This window comes from Symphalangus syndactylus, chromosome 17 (genome assembly GCF_028878055.3).
Source record: "Symphalangus syndactylus isolate Jambi chromosome 17, NHGRI_mSymSyn1-v2.1_pri, whole genome shotgun sequence".
Classification (NCBI taxonomy): domain Eukaryota; kingdom Metazoa; phylum Chordata; class Mammalia; order Primates; family Hylobatidae; genus Symphalangus; species Symphalangus syndactylus.
In genome coordinates, this window is record NC_072439.2 from 86,218,243 (window position 1) to 86,237,999 (window position 19,757).

The window sequence follows — 19,757 nt, forward strand, 5'->3', positions numbered from 1 at the left end:
TAGTTTCAGCTTTCTTTAACAATGAAGGCATTTAAGACTGTGATTTTTCCTTTGAATATGAGTTTAACATACCAAAAAATAGGATTCATTGCTTTCTAGATAGTCTTCATTTCAATTTTGATTTATGTATTGATCCAGGGTTTTTTTTATTCTAAGCAGTTAATAGTTTAGTGGTCATCTTTTTATTATTATTCTCTTGTATTCTAAAATATTTATCAGAAAATACCCTGCAAAATCTTCACTTTTTTGAATTTTTCAAGCTTTGTTTGTGGCCAAGTACATGACTGATGTCTATCTATCTCTCTATCCGTCTATCTATCTATCTATCTATCTATCTATCTATCTATCTATGTATCTATCTATCCATCTATATCTATCATCTACCAATGTGTTATTTACATGAGAAAAAAGCATCTTCTATATTTGTAGGTTTCAAAGTTCTATACACATCTATTAAATGGAGCTGGTTGATTGTAATACTCAGAACTTCTATGTCCTGGCTACTTTTTATCTTCTAGATCTGTCAGATTTTGAAAGATGTAGATTAGAATCTTCCACCACAGTTTACGTGTGCATGTTTTTAAATCACATTCTCCACGTTTCTAACAGTTTTTGCCTTATAGATTTGACTGCCATGATGTTTAGTGTTTAGAGATTTATGTTTAACATCTTCTCAAAGTGTGCCTTTTATCATTACATATTATCTCTGTCTCATTTAATACTTTTAACCTTCAATTTCATGTTGCCATTTTAGCTTTTTCTTTGTATTTGCCTGGTATTTCTTTTTTTCTTTCAGAAAACATTTGCTTTATTCATTTGTTAAATTCTTATGCGTTGTCATTCATAAGGCATCTAGGTATTGTGGACACCAACATATGTTGATTTTACAATATTCCGGGGAAACAAAGAAATAAATCAATAATTACAATATCCTGAGACGTGGATATGACAATTTAGTAAAAATGCTAGACCGCATAGAAAGGGCATCTTAACCAGGCAGAGGGGCTCAAAGAAAGCTTCCCAGAGGAGGGCAACTTTGAGCTGAGACAAGATTAATGTGAAAAAGGACTTTCTTCCTAAATGGTTCTGTTTTATGATGAAAAACTTTTTAAAAAAATTTATGAAGACTCATAAATGACTTCAGAGCATTTCCTTATGGAACTACTATAGATAATATAGATATTGTAGCATATTATCTATATTAATCTATATTATCTATGGTAGTTCCACAGGGAAGTGCCCTGAGGTCATTTATCAGGTATGACAATATATGCGTGCCTGGTATTTCTTTAACTATCTCTTTGTTTTAGATGTGTTTCCTACAAAAATTATACATTTTAATTTGGTTTTTCAATCCAACCTGAGAGTCTCTATCTTTCATATGAATATTCAGCTCATTCACACTTAGTGTAACAGTCAATATATTTGATTTTATTCTTTCCATCTTGTTTTATTTTTACTATTTGTCTTAATTTTTATCTTTTTCTTCTTTTCTAATGTATTTTCATTGCTATTCATTTCTTTCTCCCCCTTTGTTAAATTAGAAGCACTCATGGGCTTTCCTAATCAAAACTAGATTTATTTACTGTTGTATCAAAACATGGCAACAACCTGCTGTCACACCCCCGGGTGCTCACTGCTTGGGTGCCCTCCTCCCAGTGAGATAAAACCTTTAAAACACCTTTGCTTCCTCACTCTTCCCACATATTCTCAATTCCTTGTTTTTTTTCTAAGACGGTTCAGTGTTCCTGACTTATAACTAATATTAAGTTTTTCCCTTATGATAAAACCGTTCTTACTTAACTCATATTACAAATTTTCTCACTATTCTCATCCATTTAAATCTAAAAATATATAATGCAAACATCATTTATCAGTAACTGTCTCCCTTTCTTTCTCGTATTTCCTTTTGTTGAAGTCTCTAGATTCACTTCTTATTTGGTTATTCTTGGCATCTTTCTTTTACTTGACAGGTAAGTGGTCTTTTACCTGTGTATAAGATTCATAGGTCACTGTCCTTTCTCTTAATATCTGTAGTTATTATTCTATCATCCCTTAGACCCTAGGGCTGTGGCAAAACAAAACAAAACAAAAACAAACAAACAAAAACCTCCTAGCAAGCTAGTAATATAAGGAAACTTCTTTAATACAGTAAGGTTACCTACAAAAAAAACTTATTGCAAACATCATAATTAATGGTACTATGCTGAAACTTTCCACCTTTATGTCAGGAACGAGGCAAGGATGCTCAATTTCACCACTTCCACTTAACATATTATTGTATGTCGAAGCCAGTGAGAGAAGGCAAGACAAAGACATAAAAAATTATATTATTTAGGCCAGGCACGGTGGCTCACATCTGTAATCCCAGCACTTTGGGAGGCTGAGGCGGGTGGATCACGAGGTCAGGAGATCGAGACCATCCTGGCCAACACAGCGAAATCCCATCTCCACTAAAAATACAAAAAAGTAGCCAGGTGTGGTGGCGGGCACCTGTAGTCCCAGCTACTCAGGAGGCTGACGCAGAAGAATGGTGTGAATCCGGGAGGCGGAGCTTGCACTAAGCTGAGATTGCACCGCTGCACTCCAGCCTGGGGGACAGAGAGAGACTCCGTCTCAAAAAATATATATATAAAATAAAATAAAAATTGTATTATTTAAAAGAAGGAAATAAAACCATCATTAGCTGTAGGCAGTGTGACTGTGTATGTAAACATTCTAGAATACTCTAAAGATAATATGTTTAATTTAATAAGTGGATTTAACAAGAATGCTGGATCCAAGGTTGATATATCAAATATCGCTCTGATTTGTAGCTCACTATTATTGCCACACGTAACAACAGGAAATAATCCCACAAACATAATACAGAGTGAAAGGAGCAAAGGATTAAAACAAATACAGCATCATCTCATTATTATTTTTTTTTTGAGACAGGTCTCGCTCTGTTGCCCAGGCTGGAGTGCAGTGGTGCGATCTTAGCTCACTGAAGTCTCTGCCTCTTGGGTTCAAGCGATTCTCATGCCTCGGCTTCCCAAGCAGCTGGGACTACAAGTGTGCACCACCATGCCTGGCTAATTTTTGTATTTTTAGTAGAGACAGGGTTTCATCATGTTGGCCAGGCTGGTCTCAAACTCCTGACCTCAGGTGATCTGCCGGCCTCGGCCTCCCAAAGTGCTGGGATTACAGACATGAGTCACCACGCCCAGCCTCATTCTATTTGAATAATTTTTTTTTTTTAAACTAAGATATATTGTTTAGGGATATACATACACTGTTTATTACAGAAATCAGGTGTTTCAGAAATGAGAAATCCCTCCCTGGTGGGGAGGGAGAAGATTATTATCTACAAGGGGCACAGTGGGGCAGGAGGAGCAGTTCTAAGGTGTTGACAATGTTTTGTTTTTTTTTTTTTTTTTTTTTTTTTGAGATGGAGTCTCGCTCTGTCGCCCAGGCTGTAGTGCAGTGGCGCGATCTCGGCTCACTGCCAGCTCCGCTTCCCAGGTTCACGCCATTCTCCTGCCTCATCCTCCCGAGTAGCTGGGACTACAGGCGCCCACCATCATGCCCGGCTAATTTTGTTTATATTTTTAGTAGAGGCGGGGTTTCACCGTGTTAGCCAGGATGGTCTCGATCTCCTGAACTCCTAATCCGCCCGCCTCGGCCTCCCAAAGGGTTGGGATTACAGGCGTGAGCCACCGCGCCCGGCCCGACAATATTTTATTTCTCTACCTGGGTTGTAGTTACACAGGTGTTCACTTATATTTATCATAAGCCATATATATGTGTGTATATATATATATGTGTATGTATAAAATCCTGGTTTTCTATATGGAGATATATACCATGTTTATCATAAAGTTGCCTACTTCCCCAAATTAGTCTATGAAGTTACTGGTTTTTTGGTTTGTTTGTTTTTGAGATAGCATCTCACCCTGTCACACAGACTAGAGTGCAGTGGCGTGATCATGGCTCACTGCAGCCTTAAACTCCTGGGCTCAAGCCATTCTCCCACCTCAGCCTCCGGAGCAGCCGGGACTACAGGTGAACGCCACCAAGCCAGGCTAAGTTTTTTTTTATTTTTGTAGAGATGGGGCCTTGCTATGTTGCACAGATTGGCCTTGAACTCCTGGCCTCAAATGATCCTTCTGCCTTGGCCTCCTGAAGTGCTGGGATTATAGGTGTGAGCCACCGTGCCTGGCCCTGAAGTTACTGGGTTTTTTTTTTTCTTTTTTATAATTTTTTTTTTTACCACTTATCCTCAAGTTCTATGAAGTTACTGTTTTAATCGAAATTTCCAACAAAGATTTTTATAGAACTGGTATGCTAACTTTAAAAAAAGTACATTTCAAGATAAAAATGCATGTAAAGTATTATAATAAAAGATGGAACAATTTTAAAAATAGAACTCTTGGAGTGGGGAAAGCCTTTCTAAGTAAAGGACAAAACTCAGAAGACAAAAAAGGAAAAATAGAAAATGTGCAAATACATTAAAGCAAAATTCTGTATGGAAAAAACAAAAAAAGTAAAAAATAAATGAAAAGTTAGAAAAAATATGGCAACTCCTATGTTATATAAATAGCTAATTTCCTCAATATATAGTTAGCTCTTACTATCAACATAGGAATAAATCCAGCCCAAAAGAAAATCAGCATAGAGCAAGAAAAGATGTATAAATGGCTTAAAGACATACCAAAAGATGGGTTCTATTTCAACCATAATTAAGAAAATGCATAGTAAAGCAAAAATAAGTTTTTCATTTTAAAATTTGATAATATAAAGTGTTAGCATGAATGAGGGCAATGCAGATAGGCAATTCTCATGCGTTTGTTGGAATTGTAAATTGTTGCAATCTTTTTAGAGAGCAATTTGGCAGTCTATCAAAATTACACATGCATTTATTCTCTGCCCATTCTTATAGGGATGCTCGCATTGTTGTAAAGCTGTATGTGTAAGAGTGATGACTGCAGTGTTGTTTGTTATTGCGAAAGACTGGACACAAGTTAACAGGGAACTGGAAAATGAACTGTGTATTTTTTAAATGAGCTAAACTTTATGCACTCACATGGAAAGATTACAATGGGAAAAGCAAAGTGCTGAACTGTATGTATTTTATACTTTCATTGATGTCGAAAAAAATGGATGGGATAGATTTGGAGAGAATATAATCATACGCATAATTGTAGGAGACTACGATATTTCTGGAAGGCTACACAAGAACCTGTAAGCAGCGGAAACCTGCTGGTGGGGAAGCCGATAACCTGAGGTGGGCAGGTGGGCAGCTGAGTTCCATTTGTATGCTTTGTACTTTTCTTTATAAGAGACGGGATCTTGCTATGTTACCCAGGCTGGAGTGCAGTGGCTATTCACAGGGGCCATCATGGTGCACTACAGCCTCAAACTCCTAGGCTTAAGTGATCCTCCTGCCTCAGTTTTCTAACGTGACTACACTGTGCTCATGTCATTTTCCATTTTTTATAAATCTATTGCCCTATATTCTGGCTCTGTCTCAATTTCTATTTGCCTCTCTATTACACACACTCAAACTTTGTAAATTCTTAAGTGCATAAAAATTCTCCTGCCTTCTTCCTTTCTCCAAAGGTTCTAACACTTTTTGTCAAACTTGAGAAAACTCACTATAGAGGAGGCCATCTTCCCATGACCCCAATCTGCATGTTGACACAAATCATTACCTACTTTTAAGGATTATAATTGAAAAGGTTTACAATTAAAACCATACGTAAAGGTGTTGTTTTCCAATTATGAAAGCAAATTCTGGAGACTGCTGAAATTTTATAGAAATCAAGTATCTAGGAATAAATGTAACAAAAGATGTTAGATATATACGAAAAACTTTATTGACGGATTTTGAAGAAGACCTAAATAAAAGAGACATATTCCATAGTTATCAATAGGAAGACTCAATATCATAAAGATGTCAGTTTCCCTAAATTAACCTAGGAAGTCATTGTTTAAATCAAAATCCCAACAAAATTTTTATAGAACCGACAAGCTAATTCTAAAATGTGTATGAACATGCAGAGAACTCCAAATAGTCGAGAGAATCTTGAAAAAAAAAATGTATGAATACATGCTCATCCAGAAATCAAGACTTACTATCAAGTTATAGTAAGTAAGAGTGCAGTATTGCCAGAGGACAGAACAATGTAACAAAATAGAGAACCCAGAAATAGACCACCACTTACTGGGAAATTTGATTTATGGCAAAGCCAGCATTGCAGATGACTGGAAAAGGATGAGCTGTCCAATAAATGCTTTGACAATTATTATCCAATGAGAAAGATGATCTCTCCACCACACCTTTACAAAGAATCAAATCCAGGTAGATGTAAGACCAAATATAAAACAACAAAATTTAAAACCTTTTAGAAGAAAGTGTAGGGAAACTTATACCTTGGAAGAGGAAAAGGTACTTTAACCATGTCAACCAAAGTACAAACTTTAAAGAAAGAGGTAAACTAGAATACGTGCAGATGTAAATTTTCTGTGTCTTGAAAGACATCACAAAAAGTTATAAGATAAGCCATGGAGTGAATAACAATATTTGCAACTCATCCATCTGATGAAAGATTAAGATACAAAATTTATAAAGAATTCTTAAAAACCAACAAGAAAATGACAACAACCAATAGAAAAATAGGAAAAAGGTTATGATCAAGACTTTACAGTATAAAAAATACCAATAAACATAGGAACAAATGCCTGACCTCTAACCCCATGGTAATGAGGGAAATGCAAATTTAAACCATGAGAAGTAACCCTCCACACCCATTACACTGGAAAAGAACGGACCTGATGAGAGGCAGTGTTGAGGCCTGGGAGTATTACCATAATGACTCATCTGCTGCTGGCAAGATCACTTTGGAGAACGACTGGGCAGTAATTTGTAGCACTGAAGTTAGTCATCCCTTGCAATGCCTGTGGCCAATGCTAGGTGCACTCCATAGAAACTCACATGTGCACAAGAAGACACAGACCAGAATGTTCATCGCGGCACTGTTCGTAATAAGAACAAAATGGAAACATTCTAAATTTTCACAGCAGGAGAATGGATCAATACATTTAGTATGATATTAACAAGTCTACTGTACTGCAGTGAAAATGATTTTTTATTTCTTAAAAAACAACAAACATATGTAGTGCCATGTGCCAGGCTCTGCTCTACGTTTTTGAGAAATATTAAGTCATATTTACTGAATGAACCAGAGCCAGAATCATCAACATGAGTCGGCATGGGTGAATCCCCGGAGCACCAAGTCGGCTTTAAAAAGCAAGTCAAAGGAGTGTGCATAATACTTTATCATATATGTCAAGTTTGAAATACTTATATAATGTTTAGGAATCCACTCATATGTAATAAAGATAGAAGTCACCTCAGGGATGAGGGTGAGGAAGAGGATGAAGAGGGTCCCTAAGGGGCTTCAGCAGTGAGGGTGCTCCATTTCCCATGATTATTGATGGGTAAGTTCTTCTCTATACCTTGATATATGTCTGAAATAGTTCATAAAAAAGTTTTTTCAAAAGAAAAAAAAGCACCCGTTCCTATTTAAAATGTATTTCTTCCAGTCTTTCCACTATGCTTAGTTTATATACTTGTGATTATCTTGTGTATACAAACTCACCTTGTGCCTTTTACATAATAAGGAAATTTCCTTATATTATTAAAAACTTTTCAGAAATATTATCAATGACAGAATGATATCACAACTGTGGATACATCATAATATATTTATCAGTGCCCAACTAGTTGATTCCAATTTTAGATAATTTTTTTCGCATTTTTCAGTGCAAAGAATGTCTGTGTCCAAAAAAGCTTTGGGGGAATATTTGGGATTATTTCTTTTGATGCATGACCACTACTAGAATCACAATATCAAACAGCGTGAGCATTCAAAGACTCTAACTCTGTATTATTACATTTTGCCAAAAGAGATAGACCAGTTCCCCCCGCCCCCCCCCCCCGCCCCGTCCCCGACGGTGCCCGGGTGACTCCATTTCCTCTGTAGCTCTGTCAGCCCTAAACAGTTTCCTTTTAAAAAGCCCTTACTATTTTGCTCTGTGACAATGGAAGGTTATTTGTATTGTTTTGAGAACACTCCCCACAAATGCACGTAAAACCTCTATAAAGGGAGAACCGCCTTGCTGCTGAGGACGCGGTGGGACCCGTCGCAGGGCCAGCTGCTCTGGCAGGTGCCCCCAGAGGGTCCCGCCGGTGATCCTCGGGGACTGAGCGCCCATCGCCCTTCCCACGCGCTCAGATCCGCAGAGCCCAGCGCCCGCGGGAGCCCAGGGAGTCCCCGAGGTCACAGTGGTCACGTCACCGTCATTCTTTCCTGCCCGACTAGTGGCTCTGGGCTCCCCGGGGCCGGGGGCCGAGCCGCCGCCCCGATTCCCGCTTCACCCGCCCGCAGCGCGCGGCGCCCCGCACTCCATTCGCGCTCCCTGGCGGCTGGCAGGCTGCCCCCACCCCACCGCGGGCCACACACAGCCAGGGTGGGACACCGGCCGCTTTCTCTTTCCCAGGGAGAGGACTGGAATTTGGGGGGGAGGTGGGAATTGAGGAAGTCGGGAAGGGAGGAGTAGAGAGGTGGGTGAGAAGGGGGAGGATGCTTCTAGAAGGCGGGTGGGGGAGCGGGGGAGGCCAGGAAGGGGAGGAAGGGGTAAGAGGTGCGGGAGCGCCTAACGGGGAGACTCTGGGGACAATCAGGGGTATTCGCAGGGAGCTAGGCGCGAGCATCAGCGGGATGAAAGGCAGGTCAGGGCTTGCCCGTCAGGTCTGGAGTGCGCCCTGGAGGGGCTCCCAGTGGAGCCTGCGCAGGAGCGCGGGGAGCGCGCAGCCCAGGCCTCTGGCCAGGTGGAGCAAGAGGAGGGCGGAGGTGGACAGCGCATCTCGCCCGTGGAGGACGCCGCCTGCCCAGCTATTGGAGTCTCCTGGGCACGGACTGAGGGGGAAGGTCTGAAGAGCCCAGATATCCCAGAGGGACCAGCTTCTTGTTACAGCGAAAATCCTCACCACCGAGAGATGCAATGAGTGAATCATGGTCTAGCCCTGTTATGGGAGACTCTGTGGCCATTAAAAATGGCGATGCTCCCCAAAGTGTGTGGGGCACAGGAATCCTCTAGGAGGCTAACGAAAATGCAGATTCTGGTTCAGGCCTGAGATTCTGCTCTTCTCACAAGCCCCCTGGCGCCTGCTATTGATGTAGAGCTAGGTTTAGACTGTATGGTAAAGGGAAAAACAGTAGGTGTGGGATGAGCCCATTTTGGTTCTTTGAAAAATGTGTGTCTTACACAAACACACAAACAAATATACATATGCAGAAAATAAGATGCAAAAAACAAGAAAACACCAACTATGTTTTTCCCTAAGAGATGGGATTCTAGTCGATCTTAATTTTCTACTTTTTGCTTATCTCTATATTCCTATTGTAAGAAAAAAGATTCTCACAAAACCATATAAGTTACTTATTTCAAGGAGAGTGCAGGAGTCAAGGGAAAGCCTCCTCTGAAGATTTGCTAAAAATCACTGACAAAAGGCAGATTAACAGGGAAAAAAGGCATACAAATTTATTTGATCATAGTTTATGTGACACAGAAGCCTTCAGAATGACAACCCAAAGATACAAGGAAAGCCGTTTTTTTTTGTTTTGTCGTTGTTGTTTGTTTTTTGTTTTTATTGTTTGTTTGTTTTTTGCTTTTTGTTATTTTGAGACAGAGTCTCTCTCTGTCACCCAGGCTGGAGTGCAGTGGTGCGATCTCGGCTCACTGCAACCTCTGCCTCCCAGGTTCAAGCGATTCTCCTGCCTCAGCCTCCTGAGTAGCTGAGACTACAGGTGTGCACCACCACACCCAGCTAATTTATTTTTGTATTTTTTAGTAGAGACGGGGTTTCACCATATTGGTCAGGCTGGTCTCAAACTCCTGACCTTGTGATCTGCCCGCCTCGGCCTCCCAAAGTGCTGGCATTACAGGTGTGAGCCACCACACCCAGCCGAAGCTGTTCATTTTTATGCTTAGGTTTGACATAGAATGGGCAGCCATGTTGAAATATGATTGGACAAAAGGGGTATGTTCTGATGCTATTATAATAGGTTGAATGGGGAAACACAGCAAGTTCTGTTTGTCTGGGTTCTTCTTGGCCTTTCTATGCAGCATTCCTTCCTTCTGGGGATGGGGCAGGGCCCTTCTTTAGAATGGGGTCCTATGAACTACAATCAAACAAAGTAGGCCGGGCATGGTGGCTCACACCTGTAATCCCACCCCAGCACTTTGGAAGGCTGAGGAGGGCGGATCACTTGAGGTCAGGAGTTCAAGACCATTCTGGCCAATATAGTGAAACCCCGTCTCTACTAAAAATACAAAATTAGCTGGGTATGGTGACACATGCCTGTAATCCCAGCTACTCAGGAGGCTGAGGCAAGATAATTACTTGAACCCAGGAGGCAGAGATTGCAGTGAGCTGAGATCGCGCCATTGCACTCCAGCCTGGGCAACAAGAGCGAAACTCATGTCTCAACAAAACAAAACAAACAAACAAGAAAAAAACAGTAGGTTAGATCATTTCTTTTTGTTTTATCTTTTGAGACAGAGTCTCGCTCCGTTGCCCAGCCTGGAGTGCAGTGTTGCCATCTCAGCTCATTGCAACCTCTGCCTCCCGGGTTTAAGCAATTCTCCTGCCTCAGCCTCCCGAGTAGCTGGGATTACAGGCACCCAACACCATGCCTGGCTCATTTTTTGTATCTTTAGTAGAGATGGGGTTTCACCATGTTGGCCAGGCTGGTCTCGAACTCCTGACCTCAGGTGATCCACCTGCCTCGGCCTCCCAAAGTGCTGGGATTACAGGCGTGAACCACCATGCCTGGCCACATCTCTGGTTTCTATGATCTGTCTTGGGGAAGAAGGATTCTAGTTTCTAGGGCTAGCTGCAGGGGAGAATGAGGGGCCAGAGACAGGAGGACAGGAGAAGGTCAGAGAAAAACTTTTGCATCTGAGGCCTTCATTTAGGCTCATATTGTTTTCTGAGCCCCAATGAGAGAAATCAGCAGATGTTTCCAGATTTCCCTCGATTGGAATAAATTGTTCCTCCTGTGCCCTATACTCCCAGAGCATCAGTTACACATGGCATAGGGAGAGACCTTCAGCCAGCGTGGCTCGGCATCTGGGCTCACCTTTGACCCTGCCACAGCTCAGCACAGACCATCAATAAATGTGTGCTCAGCTGGGTGTACATGGGCATGCAGGACAAGGTCCCACTGAGGTGAATTTGGTGATGGCAAACTCTTTAAACTGCAGCATTAAAGCAGCATTTTCTTAGTGACTATTACTTGTATTGCTTGTATTATATGGGCATGCAGGGCCTTAGGGAACTTACTGCTCCACAGAATGAATAACTCCTTACATTATATATGTCCTCTTGTCATTTATACTTTCTTTTTTTTTTTAGATGGAGTCTCACTCTGTCACCCAGGCTGGAGTGCAGTGGCGTGATCTCTGCTCACTGCAACTACTGCCTCCTGGGTTCAAGCAATTCTCCTGCCTCAGCCTCCCAAGTAGCTGGGATTACAGGCACCTGCCACCATGCACGGGTAATTTTTGTATTTTTAGTAGAGATGGGGTTTTGCTATGTTGGCCAGGCTGGTCTCAAACTCCTGACCTCAGGTGATCCGCCTGCCTCGGCCTCCCAAAATGCTGGGATTACAGGTGTGAACCACTGCGCCCAGCCTCTAGCACCTAATTTCTTAACTTAGAAACTTAACTTTCTTATTATCAATAAAACACTAGCTTCAAATTCAGAAGCCCACTCTTCCAGTTCCACATCGCTGAAACTCTGTTTTCTCATGTGTGAGCTTGGGGTGGTGGAATCTCTCTTGTACAGCTCAAGCTCCAGTGAGGGGAGAGATGGGTTCTCTATGAGTGAAGCCAGGCCAGGCGCATGGGTGGGTGATGGTGAGGATGGTGGTGGGGATGTGATGATGGTGATGATGACTGTGTTTGTTTAAATGAAGGGCTGATAATGTGAATAAGAAATCTAGAACCCGATTCCTGGGAATTAACTGGTTATCCCCGAAATGGTCTTTTTCTTCTGTGGACATCTCTATACAATACAAAACACTTTTTTTTTTTTTTGGCTGAGCACAGGGTACTTTATTGATGGTACATGACAAAGTGGGGCTCCCTAGGCCCCTCTCCTCTTCAAGGGGTCTACATGGAAACTGTGAGGAGGAGAGATTCAGTGTGGTGGGGGACTGAGTGTGGCAGGGACTTCCCAGCAGTGAGGGTCTCTCTCTTCCTTTTGTGCTCTTGCTGGGGCTGGTGGTCCAGGGCTCTTACTCCTTGGAGGCCATGCGGGCTATGAGGTCCACCACCCTGTTGCTGTAGCCAAATTCGTTGTCATACCAGGAAATGAGCTTGACAAAGTGGTCGTTGAGGGCAATGCCAGCCCCAGCGTCGAAAGTGGAGGAGTGGGTGTCACTGTTGAAATTGGAGGAGACCACCTGGTGCTCAGTGTAGCCCAGGATGCCCTTGAGGGGGCCCTCCAACGCTTGCTTCACCACCTTTTTGATGTCATCATATTTGGCAGGTTTTTCTAGACGGCAGGTCAGGTCCACCACTGACACGTTGGCAGTGGGGAGACGGAAGGCCATACCAGTGAGCTTCCCGTTCAGCTCAGGGATGACCTTGCCCATGGCCTTGGCAGTGCCAGTAGAGGCAGGGATGATGTTCTGGAGAGCCCCACAGCCATCATGCCACAGTTTCCCGGAGGGGCCATCCACAGTCTTCTGGGTGGCAGTGATGGCATGGACTGTGGTCATGAGTCCTTCCACGATACCAAAGTTGTCATGGATGACCTTGGCCAGGGGTGCTAAGCATTTGGTGGTGCAGGAGGCACTGCTGACGATCTTGAGGCTGTTGTCATACTTCTCATGGTTCACACCCATGACGAACATGGGGGCGTCAGCAGAGGGGGCAGAGATGATGACCCTTTTGGCTCCCCCCTGCAAATGAGCCCCAGCCTTCTCCATGGTGGTGAAGACTCCAGTGTACTCCATGACGTACTCAGCGCCAGCATCGCCCCACTTGATTTTGGAGGGATCTCGCTCCTGGAAGATGGTGATGGGATTTCCACTGATGACAAGCTTCCCGTTCTCAGCCTTGACGGTGCCATGGAATTTGCCATGGATGGAATCATATTGGAATATGTAAACCAGGTAGTTGAGGTCAATGAAGGGGTCATTGATGGCAACAATATCCACTTTACCAGAGTTAAAAGCAGCCCTGGTGACCAGGTGCCCAATACAACCAAATGCGTTGACTCCGACCGTCACCTTCCCCATAGTGTCTCAGGGATGTGGCTCGGCTGACGATGCAAAAGAATATGCGGCTGACTGTCAAACAGGAGGAGCAGAGAGCCTATAAAACACTTTTGGCCAGGTGTGGTGGCTCATGCCTGTAATCCCAGCACTTTGGGAGGCTGAGGTGGGTAGATCGCTTGAGCCCAGGAGCTCGAGACCAGCCTGGGAAAAGTGGCAAAACCATGTCTCTACAAAAAAATACAAAATTAGCCGGGCATGGTGGCAAGTGCCTGTAGTCCCAGCTATTCAGGAGGCTGAGGCAGGAGGATCGTTTGAGCCTGGGAGGTAAAGACTGCAGTGAGCTATGATCACACCACCTCACTCCAGCCTGGGTGACAGAGCAAGACCCTGTCTGGAAAAAAAAAAAAGAAAGAAAGAAAGAAAACACTTTTATTAAGTTCCCCCTCTGTCTTTGAAAAGTTTTAGTCTATCAGACAAGTGACATTTTTTAACTCATAATTTTTCATATTTTTGTTAATCAAAGTCATTTGTAACTACCAGAGCTTTTAGTCAACCTGAAATGCAAATATAACCACACTGAGCAGGTGCAATTCTATGCAAAAGAAAATTGACATTTTAGTTGACCTGTGCAGCTTTGTAAGAGGTAATTCTTTCATTGTTGTAAAGGCTTTTAAAATGGTGAAAAAGGCCCATGGATTCCCTAAGAATCTATCCTTAAAGAAACTATGTGCATTGCAGAAGATAAAATGTATTTACAAAGATGTTTACTGCATTATTTATTATGACTTAAACAGTAGAAACACACTAAATATTCATCTGTAAATAAATTAGGGCTTATTTGCATATTTGCACAATGGCATGCTTTGCAGCCATTACAAGTTATGTTCGGTCTTAGGGTGGAGAAAGATTTCCTATGCGGGGCACCAGACCCAGAAGCCATTAGGGAAAAGCTGACAGATTTGACACCATAAATATTAAAAAGGCTTGTCCTTGAAAGACATCATAAACAAAGTAAAAATACAAGTGCCAAACTGAGATAAAATATGCAAGAGGAACAATATTAAATCCACATATTTTTATTTTCCCTGTAAATCACACTCTTTCAGCTTCTCCTCCCCAAGGCTGAGCCATGAAGCTCGTTGCCCAGGGAAAGAAGGGCAGGTACTGCCTGGGACAGAGGCACCTTGAGAGACTTTCTTAACTTTCCTTAACCCATTTAGCAAGACAAGAGGCTCAAATGAAAGCCTTTATGGAAAAAAGAAGGGAATGATTTTGATTTTATCCTGAAGCTCGTCCTCTAATAGATCAAGGCTCAACCTTGGTGGACTTTTTTTTTTTTTTTTTGAGACAGAGTCTCACTCTGTCACCCAGGCTAGAGTGCAATGGAGTGATCCTGGCTCACTGCAACTTCTTCTTTTTTTTTTTTTTAATTATACTTTAAGTTCTAGGGTACATGTGCACAATGTGTAGGTTTGTTACATACGTATACATGGGCCATGTTGGTCTGCTGCACCCATTAACTCACTGCAACTTCTGCCACCCATGTTCAAGCGATTCTCCTGCCTCAGCCTCCCAAGTAGCTGGGATTGCAGGCATGCACCACCATGCCTGACTAATTTTTATTTTAGTAGAGATGGGGTTTCGCTATGTTGGTCAGGCTGGTCTCGAACTCCTGACCTCAGGTGATCTGCCTGCCTCAGCCTCCCAAAGTGCTGGGATTACAGGCGTGAGCCACCGCACCTGGCCAACCTTGGTAGATTTAATCATGAAAGTCCACATGGGAGGTGCGCTATCAAGAGGAAGAGGAAAAATGCCCCCCTTCCCTGGGAGGGTTGTGGGGGGGAGGAGGAAGATGGAGGGGGGAGGAGGAAGATGGAGGGGGGAGGAGGACGATGGAGGGGGGAGGAGGAAGATGGAGGGGGGAGGAGGAAGATGGAGGGGGGAGAAGCAGTTGTGAGAGATGTGTCCTGACAGCCCCAGTTCTAGACACAGGCAGATTGAAGGAAACACCGAAAGCAGAAGAGAGGCCTCTGACTCTGTTTCAATTTGGGCTTCTGGGAAGAGAAGCCTCACCAGGTACCTGCCCTGTATCAATCTGTCTGCCTATTAGGCAGAGACAAGACCAACAATTAGCTGCCCATTCGTTGGCATGAAAAGTGTCCAGAATTCCCTGAATACTCTTGCAGAGGAAGAGCTTCTGTGAGGAGAGGTGACCCTACAGTTGAGGGCTGGATGGTCACTCAGGCTGGGAGTCCAATAGAAGTTCCCTGAGGGGGATCCAGCATGGTAGGACCAAATTGGAGAAGAATCAATGGAAAGGACCCCTGGACTCGGAGGAGCTAGGAAAGAGTTTCTCAGCTATCAATGCAAGCAACAGATGTCAGCGAGATTCATGCCCTGTGATGGGGTCAATAAGAAACTGGCTACAGAAATCGGAGGAGGTATAGGGCAGCACATGTATCTGTGCTCAGGAACTGAGGTCCCTTCTTCACCTTCACCACTAGACCAGCTAAGACCCACCTCCCACACCCCAAATGCCATCTCAGAGAATAAGCAGCAGGAGGAGGATGAGCTGAGATCATGGGTAGGGTAGCCACAATAAAAAGATCTTGAAGATGGTGGCTTAAAAAAATAGGAGCTGGTTTCTCTCTCAGATAAAAATGCAGCTGGGCTGGGCACAGTAGCTCACGCTTGTAATCCCAGAATTTTGGGAGGCAGAGGTAGGCAGATCACTTGAGTTCAGGGGTCCGAGACCAGCCTGGCCAACATGGCAAAACCCCCTCTCTACTAAAAATACAAAAATTAGCCAGGCGTGGTGGCGCATGCCTGTAATCCCAGCTACTCGGGAGGCTGAGGCACGAGAATCGCTTGAACCCAGGAGGTGGAGGTTGCAGTGAGCCGAGATTGCAGCACTGCACTCCAGCCTGGATGACAGAGTGAGACTCTGTCTCAAAAAAAACAAAAAACAAAAAACAAGAAACAAAAAACAAAAAGCAAAACAAAACACAGGCCAGGTGGTGGGCAATGCAGACTAGACATGGCAGCTGGATGGGGTCAGGGACTGAAGCTCTATGTGCTTTTTGCAACGTGGGACTTCTAGCTCGTGCTCTAAGATGACTGCTGTAGCTCCTATCATTATGTTTGGATTCTAGCTGGTGGGAAGAGGGAAAACAATAAATCAAGACAAACTCCTCCCTATTCCCTTTAAGAGCATGACCTGGAAGTCACACACGTTACATATGCTCCCATTCCATTGTCTAGAACTTGGTAACTTTGCTACAACCAGTTGGAAGGGAGGCTGGGCAGCCACCCAAATGTCCATCTGTCTCACTCACAGAACACACTTGCTCCTCCCCAAAGAAGACAGATCTACAGTGACGGCATCTGTGCAAAGTGCAGACTCTCTGGGTCCTCTCCCAAAGGTCCAGATGTGACTCTATCTCTGCTGACCTATAAACCAAAAGAAAAGTTACTTCTCTTGCTTCTCATGACATATAAACCCAGTGTGCGCTGGGGGAGAAGGAACAGGATAACTAATAAAAACTTTCAGAAAAGAGAAGAACGGAAAACACGCATTAGTCACTGGCTAATAGCGATAATGAGATCCTACAAAGACTCCCTTCCCTTGCGTGGAGTCACCACTGGCGTCGCCGTCTGGGAGCAAGTCCCTTGTCCACCGGCCCCAGAGAGGACAGGCTTGTTTTCTGGGAGGTTATTCTCTGTCAATTGTTTCTTCTGGCCACACCTCAAGTGGGCACTGGAGACTATATCCTTTGGGGGAGGGGGAGCTCATAGGTTCCACAACCTCTTTCTGCCTGTGCTGTCTGGGGACCCTAGAGTTACTTTAGGAGTCAAAACCTTCCCAGGTTTTTGTAGACCATATCTGTGGTCTTTTTTTTTTTTTTTCCTTTTTTTTTTCTTTTTCTTTTGAGATGGAGTTTTGCTCTTGTTGCCCAGGCTGCAGTGCAATGGTGTGGTCTCGGCTCACTGCAAACTCCACCTCCCAGGTTCAAGCCATCCTCCTGCCTTGGCCTCCCAAGTAGCTGGGATTACAGGCGTCCACCACCATGCCCTGCTAATTTTTGTATTTTTAGTAGAGACAGGATTTCATCATGTTGGCAGGCTGGTCTCGAACTCCTGACCTCAGGGGATCCACCCACCTCAGCCTCCCAAAGTGCTGGGATTACAGGCATGAGCCACCACACCCAGCCATATCCATGGTTTCTTTGGCAATAAAATTTCTTCCAAAAGTTAGTAGGATCCGTGTTGCTACCACGTGCAAGTAACCATAGTTGCAGCTCTTCGTTAGGCACAGCTTTTGCACTGGAAAAGTCTGTTCTTTAATTTACTGGCTTTGACTCTGCCCCTTTTATTCTGGTAGGGGGTTAAATTACCAGTGGATCTTGTTGATCCCACAGGCTTAGTCTGTTTTGGTTTTGTCCTTAGTCTTAGGAATTGGTCCTTACTCTAGACAGAACATGGTCCTTACTCCTAACTATGGATTGGCCGGAACTCCCAACACTGTGCCACCTCTGGCATTCCCGTCCAGCTCTCAGCCCTATCCAGCTCTTAGCAGCCTTCTTCTAGACTTCACGGTGTCTTGCTGGCACGTGCTCAGCCAAGCCCTCAGCCACAGGTCATTGGAGAAACCCAAAGTAGATTTGAAGCACCCTCACCCTCATGCAGCTCCTCCTTTCTGTTGCATTGCCCTGCAAATTCCTGCCAATTCGGCAGCACCAAACTCCAATTTCTGCCTCTTGAGCTCAGCAAGAATGTGATGCTCTGTGTAAGCTTCATCTCCCCATACTGTGACTCAGAAACGCCCTCAGAAAGAAAGCCAGGGCCAATGTAGAATTCACCTGGTACGTTTCATTTCCTTTCTCTCAAGGGTCACAGTCTGGTGTTGCCTGTTGCCCAGTGCCTGAAAACAGTTGTCTCCAATATTTTGTCTGATTTTATAGTTGTTTATGGTGGTGGTGGTGGGAACCTGGTATCAGTTACTCCCTCAGAGCTATAATTGGAGGTCTTTTCCCCTTCCTTCTGTAGCTAGGGAATTTATTCAGTTCCCAGTTGTCCAGGGTGCTGGCCAATAGAATATGGGCAGTAGCAAAGGAGTGTGTCTCTGCTTCCCTTTGTTTTCTTTTTCTACTGGTGGGAATGTTATGGCTGTGATTGCTAGTTGTCTGTGAAAATCTCTTCTCCATAATTAACAGATTTAAAGCAGAGATCTCAAAAAGAAAAGAGACAAAGAGGATGGGATAGAATAAAAAGCATATAAAGGAATAATGACCAAATTTTCCCAACATTTAGTGAAAACATCAACCTACAGATGCAAGAAGTTCAGTGAACTCCCAGGATTAAAAAAAAAAAAAAAGAAAGAAAAATTAAAAAAAAACTATACTTGGGCTCATTACAGTCAAACTGCTGAAAATCAAATATAAAGAAAAATTCTTGACCCAGGGCAGTGGCTCACAGCTATAATCCCAGCACTTTGGGAGGCCAAAGCAGGCAGATCACAAGGTCAGGAGTTTGAGAACAGCCTGGCCAACATGATGAAACCCCACCTCTACTAAAAATATAAAAATTAGCCAGGTGTGGTGGAAGGCACCTGTAGTCCCAGCTATTTGGGAGGCTGAGGCAGGAGAATCGCTTAAACCTGGGAGGCAGAGGTTGTAGTGAGCCGAGATCGTGCCATTGTACTCCAGCCTGGGTGACAGAGCAAGACTCTGTCTCAAAAAATAAATAAAAATAAAAAGAAAGAAGAGAAAGTCTTAAAAGTAGCCAGATAAAAGACACATTGTATATAAGGGATGATGTGAATGATGGCTGACTTCTCTTAAAAAGCAAGGGAGAGGCCGGGAGTGGTGGCTCATGCCTGTAATCCCAGCACTTTGGGAGACCAAGGTGGGCGGATCACAAGGTCAGGAGATCGAGACCATCCTGGCTAACATGGTGAAACCCCGTCTCTACTAAAAATACAAAAAACTAGTCAGGCGTGGTGGCGGGTGCCTGTAGTCCCAGCTACTCAGGAGGCAGAAGCAGGAGAATGGTGTGAACCCGGGAGGCGGAGCTTGCAGTGAGTTGAGATGGCGCCACTGCACTCCAGCCTGGGAGACAGAGCGAGACTCCGTCTCAAAAAAAAAAAAAAGAAAAAAGAAAAGAAAAGCAAGAGAGGCCACAAGACAATAGGAGAACAGCTTCAAACTGCTGACTGAAAAAACTTAACAACCCATGGTTTTATATTCTGTGAAAAGATCCCTCAAACATGAGGGTAAAAGAAAGACATTTTGGCTAAGTGCAGTGGCTCCTGCCTATAACTCCAGCACTTTGGGAGGCCAAGGTGGGAAGACGGCTTGAGGTCAGGAGTTTGAGACCAGCCTATGGGCAACATAGGAAGACAAACTGAAGGGAGAAATAGACAAA

At 43.6% G+C, this 19,757-nt stretch overlaps 1 protein-coding gene across 2 annotated transcripts; it reads right to left on the reverse strand.

The window, feature by feature from the left end:
• Nucleotides 1–12,146: 12,146 nt before the first annotated feature.
• LOC134732968 (glyceraldehyde-3-phosphate dehydrogenase-like) lies at nt 12,147–13,432 on the reverse strand. 2 transcript variants are annotated; one of them, XM_063620464.1, is made up of 2 exons: nt 13,227–13,432; nt 12,147–13,172 (listed from the first exon to the last, which is right to left on the reverse strand). In XM_063620464.1, exons 1-2 carry the CDS (start codon nt 13,353–13,355, stop codon nt 12,348–12,350), a joined length of 954 nt encoding a protein of 317 aa, XP_063476534.1. In that variant the 5' UTR covers nt 13,356–13,432; the 3' UTR covers nt 12,147–12,347. The 2 variants fall into 2 exon arrangements, with proteins under 2 accessions (XP_063476534.1, XP_063476533.1); XM_063620463.1 differs by having other exon boundaries at nt 12,147–13,382.
• Nucleotides 13,433–19,757: the final 6,325 nt, after the last annotated feature.